This window comes from Phyllobates terribilis, unplaced genomic scaffold (genome assembly GCF_046119375.1).
Source record: "Phyllobates terribilis strain yellow unplaced genomic scaffold, ASM4611937v1 Scaffold_4__5_contigs__length_816908805, whole genome shotgun sequence".
Classification (NCBI taxonomy): Eukaryota; Metazoa; Chordata; class Amphibia; order Anura; family Dendrobatidae; genus Phyllobates; species Phyllobates terribilis.
The window spans coordinates 748,605,205-748,617,013 of NW_027362764.1; the positions used below are offsets into that span (position 1 = coordinate 748,605,205).

The 11,809-nt window shown below is 45.1% G+C and overlaps 1 protein-coding gene across 1 annotated transcript in view; it reads left to right on the forward strand.

The window, feature by feature from the left end:
• Positions 1–10,414, forward strand: part of FBXO32 (F-box protein 32) — a 41,022-nt gene extending 30,608 nt beyond the window's left edge. The window contains exons 8-9 of the mRNA XM_073679848.1: positions 4,173–4,316; positions 6,561–10,414. Of these exons, the coding sequence (XP_073535949.1) occupies positions 4,173–4,316; positions 6,561–6,650 (234 nt within the window). The 3' untranslated portion in view covers positions 6,651–10,414. The remainder of the gene's footprint in view (positions 1–4,172; positions 4,317–6,560) is intronic.
• The last annotated feature ends 1,395 nt before the right edge of the window (positions 10,415–11,809 follow it).

Here is an 11,809-nt window from a genome sequence, read left to right on the forward strand (position 1 = left end):
GTGCCTCTTACACACACAGTATGATGTCCCATACAGTACCCTCTTACACACAGTATGATGTCCCCTACAGTGCCTCTTACACACAGTATGATGCCCCATACAGTGCCTCTTACACACACAGTAAGATGTCCCATACAGTGCCTCTTACACACACAGTATGATGTCCCATACAGTGCCTCTTACACACACAGTAAGATGTCCCATACAGTGCCTCTTACACACACAGTAAGATGTCCCATACAGTGCCTCTTACACACACAGTATGATGTCCCATACAGTGCCTCTTACACAGACAGTATGATGCCCCATACAGTGCCTCTTACACAGACAGTATGATGTCCCATACAGTGCCTCTTACCCACACAGTAAGATGTCCCATACAGTGCCTCTTACACACACAGTAAGATGTCCCATACAGTGCCTCTTACACAGACAGTATGATGTCCCATACAGTGCCTCTTACACACAGTATGATGTCCCATACAGTGCCTCTTACACACACAGTATGATGCCCCATACAGTGCCTCTTACACAGACAGTATGATGTCCCATACAGTGCCTCTTACACACACAGTATGATGTCCCATACAGTACCCTCTTACACACACAGTATGATGTCCCATACAGTGCCTCTTACACACAGTATGATGTCCCATACAGTGCCTCTTACACACACAGTAAGATGTCCCATACAGTGCCTCTTACACACACAGTAAGATGTCCCATACAGTGCCCCTTACACAGACAGTATGATGTCCCATACAGTGCCTCTTACACACAGTATGATGTCCCATACAGTGCCTCTTACACACACAGTATGATGCCCCATACAGTGCCTCTTACACAGACAGTATGATGTCCCATACAGTGCCTCTTACACACACAGTATGATGTCCCATACAGTGCCTCTTACACACACAGTATGATGTCCCATACAGTACCCTCTTACACACAGTATGATGTCCCCTACAGTGCCTCTTACACACAGTATGATGCCCCATACAGTGCCTCTTACACACACAGTAAGATGTCCCATACAGTGCCTCTTACACACACAGTATGATGTCCCATACAGTGCCTCTTACACACACAGTAAGATGTCCCATACAGTGCTTCTTACACAGACAGTATGATGCCCCATACAGTGCCTCTTACACACAGTATGATGTCCCATACAGTGCCTCTTACACACACAGTATGATGTCCCATACAGTGCCTCTTACACAGACAGTATGATGTCCCATACAGTGCCTCTTACACAGACAGTATGATGTCCCATACAGTGCCTCTTACACAGACAGTATGATGCCCCATACAGTGCCTCTTACACACAGTATGATGCCCCATACAGTGCCTCTTACACACAGTATGATGTCCCATACAGTGCCTCTTACACACACAGTATGATGTCCCATACAGTGCCTCTTACACACAGTATGATGCCCCATACAATGCCTCTTACACAGACAGTATGATGTCCCATACAGTGCCTCTTACACACACAGTATGATGTCCCATACAGTGCCTCTTACACAGACAGTATGATGTCCCATACAGTGCCTCTTACACACACAGTATGATGTCCCATACAGTGCCTCTTACACAGACAGTATGATGTCCCATACAGTGCCTCTTACACAGACAGTATGATGTCCCATACAGTGCCTCTTACACACAGTATGATGCCCCATACAGTGCCTCCTACACACACAGTATGATGCCCCATACAGTGCCTCCTACACACACAGTATGATGTTCCATACAGTGCCTCCTACACACACAGTATGATGTCCCATACAGTGCCTCTTACACAGACAGTATGATGTCCCATACAGTGCCTCTTACACACAGTATGATGTCCCATACAGTGCCTCTTACACAGACAGTATGATGCCCCATACAGTGCCTCTTACACACACAGTATGATGCCCCATACAGTGCCTCTTACACACAGTATGATGTCCCATACAGTGCCTCTTACACACACAGTATGATGCCCCATACAGTGCCTCCTACACACACAGTATGATGCCCCATACAGTGCCTATACACACACAGTATGATGTCCCATACAGTGCCTCCTACACACACAGTATGATGTCCCATACAGAGCCTCTTACACACACAGTAAGATGTCCCATACAGTGCCTCTTACACACACAGTAAGATGTCCCATACAGTGCCCCTTACACAGACAGTATGATGTCCCATACAGTGCCTCTTACACACAGTATGATGTCCCATACAGTGCCTCTTACACACACAGTATGATGCCCCATACAGTGCCTCTTACACAGACAGTATGATGTCCCATACAGTGCCTCTTACACACACAGTATGATGTCCCATACAGTGCCTCTTACACACACAGTATGATGTCCCATACAGTACCCTCTTACACACAGTATGATGTCCCCTACAGTGCCTCTTACACACAGTATGATGCCCCATACAGTGCCTCTTACACACACAGTAAGATGTCCCATACAGTGCCTCTTACACACACAGTATGATGTCCCATACAGTGCCTCTTACACACACAGTAAGATGTCCCATACAGTGCTTCTTACACAGACAGTATGATGCCCCATACAGTGCCTCTTACACACAGTATGATGTCCCATACAGTGCCTCTTACACACACAGTATGATGTCCCATACAGTGCCTCTTACACAGACAGTATGATGTCCCATACAGTGCCTCTTACACAGACAGTATGATGTCCCATACAGTGCCTCTTACACAGACAGTATGATGCCCCATACAGTGCCTCTTACACACAGTATGATGCCCCATACAGTGCCTCTTACACACAGTATGATGTCCCATACAGTGCCTCTTACACACACAGTATGATGTCCCATACAGTGCCTCTTACACACAGTATGATGCCCCATACAATGCCTCTTACACAGACAGTATGATGTCCCATACAGTGCCTCTTACACACACAGTATGATGTCCCATACAGTGCCTCTTACACAGACAGTATGATGTCCCATACAGTGCCTCTTACACACACAGTATGATGTCCCATACAGTGCCTCTTACACAGACAGTATGATGTCCCATACAGTGCCTCTTACACAGACAGTATGATGTCCCATACAGTGCCTCTTACACACAGTATGATGCCCCATACAGTGCCTCCTACACACACAGTATGATGCCCCATACAGTGCCTCCTACACACACAGTATGATGTTCCATACAGTGCCTCCTACACACACAGTATGATGTCCCATACAGTGCCTCTTACACAGACAGTATGATGTCCCATACAGTGCCTCTTACACACAGTATGATGTCCCATACAGTGCCTCTTACACAGACAGTATGATGCCCCATACAGTGCCTCTTACACACACAGTATGATGCCCCATACAGTGCCTCTTACACACAGTATGATGTCCCATACAGTGCCTCTTACACACACAGTATGATGCCCCATACAGTGCCTCCTACACACACAGTATGATGCCCCATACAGTGCCTATACACACACAGTATGATGTCCCATACAGTGCCTCCTACACACACAGTATGATGTCCCATACAGAGCCTCTTACACACACAGTATGATGTCCCATACAGTGCCTCTTACACACACAGTATGATGCCCCATACAGTGCCTCTTACACAGACAGTATGATGCCCCATACAGTGCCTCCTACACACACAGTATTGTGCCCCATACAGTGCCTCTTACACACACAGTATGATGCCCCATACAGTGTCTCTTACACAGACAGTATGATGCCCCATACAGTGCCTCCTACACACACAGTATGATATCCGTTAGAGTGCTCATACTATTATATTATTATTCCTATCTCCAATCAAAAATTAAAACTGTCCTGTATACCTGCATCCTAAATGTGTGCACTTGTTTGATAACATCAGACACTTCTGCTCCAGAGTAATAATATTAATAGCTAAGTTTTTTTCCACCATGTTAGTTCTCATAAGGTTGATTTTTCTTTCGTCCTTCTCCTCCCTTCCTACTTCAGTTCACATAGTAAGAAAAACCTGAGATCTATGATTTTGTATCAGTAACGACATGTGTAACTACTATCCATATAAATAATAACTATAATAAATTCATATCAGATAAATGAAATAATAGTGATAATCATTTCTACATTTGATACATGTTTTCCTTGTATTTTAGATTCGTAAGAGGCTCATCATGTCAGATAAGGGGCACCTGGATTGGAAGAAAATGTACTTTAAGCTGGTGCGGTGCTACCCAAGAAGAGAGCAGTATGGGGACACATTACAGTTCTGCCGTCATTGTCACATCTTGTCCTGGAAGGTAAGAAGAAAGGATGACTGAAAGCCGAGACACGAGGCACACTTTATTATGTCATGGCATACTGGGGTTTTAACAGGATAGTTGCCACATACTTCAGGGAGAATGTAGATCTTCATTGCTGGATAAATACAGAACATGTCCTGGTAATGACAGGCAGCGTGCCCACATAATAAGGCCAGTGTGCCCAAAAAAGAGAGCTTGTGTGCCCAAGATAGCAGGACTAGAGTGCCCACATGACAGAGCCAGTGTGTACACTTAACAGAGCCAGAGTGCCCATATAATAAGTCAAGTGTGCCCTAAAAAGAGAGCCAACGTGCCCCATAACAGACCAGCTTGTAAACATAACAGAGCCAGCGAGCCCACATAAATGAGCTAATGTACTCACATAACAGAGCCCCTGTCCCCCATACCAAGACCAGTGTGTCCACATAACAGAGCCCGTGTGCCCATAACAGAGCCAGCGTGCCCCTAACAGAGCCAGCGTGCACACATAACAGAGCCAGCGAGCCCACATAAAAGAGCTAATGTACCCACATAAAAGAGCTAATGTACCCACATACCAAGACCAGTGTGCCCACATAACAGAGCCAGTGTGCCCCTAACAGAGCCAGCATGCACACATAACAGAGCCAGCGTGCACACATAACAGAGCCAGCGTGCCCACATAAAAGAGCTAATGTACCCACATAAAAGAGCTAATGTACCCACATACCAAGACCAGTGTGCCCACATAACAGAGCCAGTGTGCCCCTAACAGAGCCAGCGTGCACACATAACAGAGCCAGCGTGCCCACATAAAAGAGCTAATGTACCCACATAACAGAGCCCCTGTCCCCCATACCAAGACCAGTGTGCCCACATAACAGAGCCAGCGTGCCCCTAACAGAGCCAGCGTGCACACATAAAAGAGCTAATGTACCCACATAACAGAGCCCTGGTCCCTCATACCAAGACCAGTGTGCCCACATAACAGAGCCATCGTGCCCATAACAGGGCCAGAGTGCCCACATAACAGGGCCAGTGTGCCCACATAACAGCCACCGTGATCACATAACAAAGCCACCGTACCCACATAACAGAGCCAGTGTGCCCACATAACAGAGCCAGTGTGCCCACATAACAGAGCCACTATACTCACAAAACATTTAGTATGCCCACATAACAGAGCCACTATACTCACATAACATTTAGTATGCCCACATAACAGGGCCAGCGTGCCCACATAACATTTAGTATGCCCACATAACAGGGCCAGCGTGCCCACATAACATTTAGTATGCCCACATAACAGAGCCACTATACTCACATAACATTTAGTATGCCCACATAACAGAGCCAGCATGCCCACATAACAGAGCCAGCATGCCCACATAACAGGGCCAGCGTGCACACATAACAGAGCCAACGTGCCCATATAACAGAGCCAGCGTGCCCACATAACATAGCCAGCATGCCCACATAACAGAGCCACCATGCCCCCATACCAAGACCAGTGTGCTCACATAACAGAACCAGCGTGCCTACATAACAGAGCCAGCGTGCCCACATAACAGAGCCACCATGCTCCCATACCAAGACCAGTGTGCCCACATAACAGAGCCAGCGTGCCTACATAACAGAGCCACCGTACCCACATAACAGTCAGTATGTCCACATAACAGAGCCAGATGGCCACCATAATAGATAACAAATGTCCCCATAAAAGAACTGGAGTGCCCTCATAACAGTGCCAACCAGACTGCTCTGATAACAGAGTGCCCACATAATAAAACTAAAATGTTCCCATAAAAGAATCAGAGTGCCTCAATAACAGTGTCATCCAGACATATGGTGCCTCAATAACAGTGCCATCCAGAGATATGGTGCCTCAATAACAGTGCCATCCAGAGATATGGTGCCTCAATAACAGTGTCATCCAGACATATGGTGCCTCAATAACAGTGTCATCCAGAGATATGGTGCCTCAATAACAGTGTCATCCAGACATATGGTGCCTCAATAACAGTGCCATCCTGAGATATGGTGCCCCGATAACGATGCCAACCAGAGTGCTGACATAACTGAGTCAGAGCGCCGCTGTGGTCCCGGTTGTCACCCCTCTTTCTTTGTCCAGGACGACCCCACTAGGACCAATGAACTATAATAAATAGAATATGGCCCCTATCAACGCAGACAGGTGACAGAAAGACTGCCACCTGCTGGCCAAGCTGGTGATACCACTAACGTTCATATTTTCCCTCTTAGGGAACGGAGCACCCCTGCACCGCCAACAACCCGGAGAGCTGCCTGGTTTCTCTGTCCCCACAAGATTTTATCAACTTGTTCCGATTCTGAACCGACAGGCTGAACTTTACAGACTGAACCCCTGGATGGCCGAGCTTAAGCTGTAAATATTGTAAATATCATATAGAGACATCGATCGCTGCCTCTGGAAATGGCGACGTTCACCATGAGAGTACGAGTCTGAAGAAAAGACGAAAAAATAATGGGAGACTGGGGGATCTAGATCCAAGAAGCCGAATCGGAGGGGGTACTGTTCATATAAAGTACCTCCAGCGGCGTGAATGAATGCGGACCCATGAATGATGTCATAAGTGAACCATTATAGAGATTATTGGGGTCTTCTCCAAATGTCCCACTTTACTGTACTCCGAGAACTCACAAACTACATGTATTTCTACCTCTTCTTCTCCCTAAACTGATAGTAGTCACCCATCTCTTGGAGCGGGCAGTCAGGTGCGATAGCGTGAATCTTGATATTAAACGGGTTGTCCACCTTTGGGATATTGTTTTTACTTAAATGCATGTATTTAGGGCTGAAAAAAATTTTTGTAATTGGGTTTCGTTAAAAATTTTGCTCCGTTTGGCTTTTACAGCCTATTTTCCTGCTTATTCAACTTTGATGTGGTCAGTGGCCATAAATCAACTGAGAGGAGCTCAGAAAAAGACAGAGTTACAAATTCCGCATCAGATCGTCATAGCCAGCTCACTGACGGATACTCAGTTAACTCATTTTTCAGCCAGCAATTGTCAAGGTAACACAGAGGCTGTGGAAGGGAAGCGGTGCAAAAATTTTTATGAAATCCAATTACAAAAATGTATTTTTAGCCCTAATTAAATGCATAAAAAACATTACCCCCAAAAGGTAGACAATACGTTTAAGGAATGGTCAGGATTCAAGGAGACGTTGTCAGATAGTAAATTGGAATTTGCTCCATCTATTGTACCTTTGTGTGGTCGCTCTCACACTATGTCCTAGTTTGGACTATTTTATAGCTATTTTATAGCGTTGTAGTGGTAACATTTCCTCGGTGTCTTAACCTATTTAAAGAGGAAGCTTTGATTTCCATAAAGGCGAGTTACGCAGCACTTTTGTTTTCTTTTTTAGCACAAATTTTACATATATGTTCATATAAGATGCACTTTTTTACTTTTTATAACTGTTTGTCTGTAAGCAAGGTACAGCTGGCTTATGTATATATTTGGAATATGTGAAGGGTTAAAATGATCAAAATTATCACGGAGAGATCATCTGCTATCAATAAGGCTGGGGGTTTAATGGGGCAAAAAGTCTGTAGACTTCAACCTGTGAGTGGATTGTCTATTGGTGCAATGATATATCATGGAAGTGCAATTATGTAAAACACCAGGGATTACTACAGTATGTATAGATTATGTACAGCGCGTGTTTGGGTGGAAAGTCCAGGTATAGCCCTAGTCCACTCAGTCTGAGATTTTGTATTCTGCATGGTCATAGCCATGAGTATGGTGTGACTTAAAGTGGGCCTGTCACTTGCCATAAATATATAATTATTTTACCTGGTGTAAATGCCGCTGTTCTCCTGAATCCGGTGTTGCTTTTCTTTTGTTCCTGCTCCTCACCGTTCCTGAGATATGGCCTCCTTTACCCTGCACATAAGTCTAGTCTACACAGTTAACTGGGCGTGGTTAATCACAAGAAGGCCATAGAGCAGAGGTGAGGACGACGCCCACTTCCATAGAGAGACTAGATTTATATGCAAGTAAGCGGGCCTATATCTCAGGAACGGAGAGGAGCAGGAACAAAAGAAAAACAACGCCGGATTCAGGAGAACAGTGACATTCACACTAGATAAAAACAATTACATATTTATGGTCCCCTTTAAGTTGACTTCTTCATTTAGACAGTCCTATTGTAAACGTGGTTACAGTCCTAAGGACTCTAGACAGGATGTTTGCCTGCCTTCAAGGATATAGAAACATTTCAACCTGGATGATCTACTTTTCTCTTGACACACTGACCTCAGGATCTATTATTAAAGGGGTTCTCCATGGCTGCTGTCTTCCATAAACAGTGTCACTGTCCCATTTACTGTAACAGTGTAACAAATCTGAGCTGTAACAGTAGACATATCCTCTGGATGGGTATGGAGGAAAAACAGAAATGTTTTTTTCTTATCCTGTACAATGATTGATCCTGGGTTCAACATTTCGGAGAAGAAGAGTGAATCACCCAGGCTGACCATTTTTGGGACATTTTTCATTTACTGTACTTGGGCTTTGCAACAGTTGAAGTCGACCTTCAGTGATTTCATTCTGGGGTAATTTTTTTGCATAATCCATAGGGGAACGAAGACTGATATATCCATCACAAATAATGTGAAATCAGATATGATGGATACTCCATGGTGAGTTTTCAGTCTATGTGAACCTGTCTCCCCCAGGACTGATCGTAAAGGGTTCCTTTACCCCCTAAAATTATCATGGCAACTATAGTAGTATCAGTTTTGAGACATGAGGCCCAAAGTGCTGCCTTTTTACTGGCTAGCATGTCTGCATTCGTAGGACTGAAAAGGAACAACCTGATTGTGGCAGATCAGTGGTCCTCATTATTAGTTCTAGAGCCGGAAGACTTCCCATGCCACCCGAGACTTCTTCTGACCCACATTTTAAGAAAAGTGGACTTCATGAGACATGTGTGGCCACCTCTGCACCTCTTTTCAGCAAAGCCACCAAAACAGTGAGCAGAATAGTGAATGATGGAGGCCCGTTGGGTGCCCAAGGTTTCCACCACCCTGGGCACCAGATTCGTCCCACTCAGTGTAGGGAAGAAGACTTGGACAGCCTACAAATCTTTTACTCAGTAGCCTTGTTGCCTAGGATGTCTCCTTAACTTGGCCACTGCCCAATTCTTGGGCCCATAAGCAAAGTCCTCATCTGCTGATGTGTAGATGAGAGAAATGTAAAATGCAATATATTGTACAGGAGGATCTTGTGTATACAGTATATATACGTATATATTCCACCATGAAATTTTACTCTTCCACTTTCCATGTCAGACAGATGTGTAATGTATAAACTACAGACTTGTTTTACGCAGTGTTCTTTTTTTTTCTTTACTTTTTTTCGGCATGCGACAGCTCTACGATTCCTACGGTACAATGACAAACCAGATATGCTGTAGTATTGTTTTGTAGAAATGTCTACAAATTTTTTTTTATGTATCCTGTTCAGACAGTGGCATCAATGCCTTAGATGGCTAGGCCATAGACTGCTATGGGGTATCTGCAGAACCACTCAGTCCGAACTGTCAGAGGCAAGGGATATGAGGGTGTCGCCCTATTCAGACGTCCATCCGGACTGGCCATGGGTCTACTTACCCGAGTGTGGTGCTTTCACACTCGGGTCGGGAGAACCGTGGCCAGTCCGTGCACGACCATCCGAGATCGGACCGATTTGCACGGATGTCTCCGCGAGCCACGTGGCCCTACTCTCCTCTATATGTCAATGCCGCCTTCTATTCCTTACTGTCGGAATGTGGGTTTTTTTGCAACTTTTATGCAGATTTCACTGCAAGATTTGTGAAGTTTGGAGACGTATATGTATATATTTATTGGATCTTTGCCGATTTTGCTTACGGCTTCATTATATTTACCACCCACCGTATTTCTGTGTGATACATCTGATTCACCACAGAGCTGTTCTACGGGGACTGTTGGTTTACTGCTGTGAGAGTATTACAATGAGAAGGACCATAAAGCTGTTCACCCGCCGTGACCTGTGAAATTTTTACTGTATGAACTCATACACTGCAATAAAACATGACATGTTTACAAGCATTCCTGTCATTCTCGGCTTTCTTTAAACATTCAAGGGTTGTATGAGATAAAGAAAAAAAGGCCTTGCTTTTTATTTTCCCAGAAGTGGCGCCACTCTTGTCCGGAGGCTGTGGCAGATATTGCAGCTTAGCCCTTTTAAATTAAAACAAATCTTTCTTGTCACATAAAGCATGTAGAAAAGCAGGGTCCTGCTTTTGGTGCACGTACAAGTCAATATGTCCAGGAAATGTCATGATTCTCATGCTCTGTAACTTGCCATTCACTTTTTTTTTAAGTGGGCAGTTTCTCTTCATCTGCATTCTACCAGCATTATAGGAGCTGGAACATCCTTTCGCTAACTTTCCAACATATATTGATACTGCCCTTGTCAAATGGCTTGCCTGTCCTAAACTAAAATCCCCACATTTCTGCTGTGCTGTATGTAGCTTGACAGATGAGCGAGACAGAGTAGAGACAAAGACCTGCCCCCGCTTCCTGTAAAGCGACAAAGACCCTCTTCCACTTCCTATAGAGACAATGACCCTCCTTCATTTCCTGTAGAGATACAATGACCCGCCCCTACGTCCTGTATATAGACAATGACCAGCCCCCACTTTCTGTAGTCAATGACCTGTCCCTACTTCCTGTAGAGAGACAATGACCCTCCTCCACTTCCTGTAAAGAGACAATGAGCTACCCATACCTCCTGTAGTAAGACAATGGCCCTCCTCCATTTCCTGTGGAGACAATGACCCTCCTCCACTTCCTATATATAGACAATGACCTGCCCCAACTTCCTGTAGAGAGGCAATGACCCTCCTCTACTTCCTGTAGAGAGGCAATGGCCCTCCTCCATGTCCTGTAGAGAGACAATGACCCTCCTCCACTTCCTGTAGAAACAATGACCTGCCCCTACCTCCTGTAGACAGACAATGACCCTCCTCCATTTCCTGTAGAGACAATGACCCTTCTCCACTTCCTCTAGATAGGCAATGGCTCTCCTCCATGTCCTGTAGAGAGACAATCACCTGCCCCTACCTCCTGTAGAGAGACAATGACACTCCATTTCTTGTAGAGAGACAATAGCCCTCCTCCATTTCCTGTAGAGATTGTGACCCTCCTCTATTTTATTTCCTGTAGACAATGGCCCTCCTCTATTTCCTGTAGCGAGACAGTAACCCTCCTCCATTTCCTGTAGAGACAGTGACCCTCCTCCACTTCCTGTAGAGACAATGGCCCTCCTCCATTTCCTGTAGAGACAATGGCCCTCCTCCATTTCCTGTAGAGACAATGACCCTCCTCCATTTCCTGTAGAGACAATGACCCTCCTCTACTTCCTGTAGAGACAACGGCCCTCCTCCATTTCCTGTAGAGAGAAAATGACCAGCCCTTACTGCCTATAAATAGACAATGACC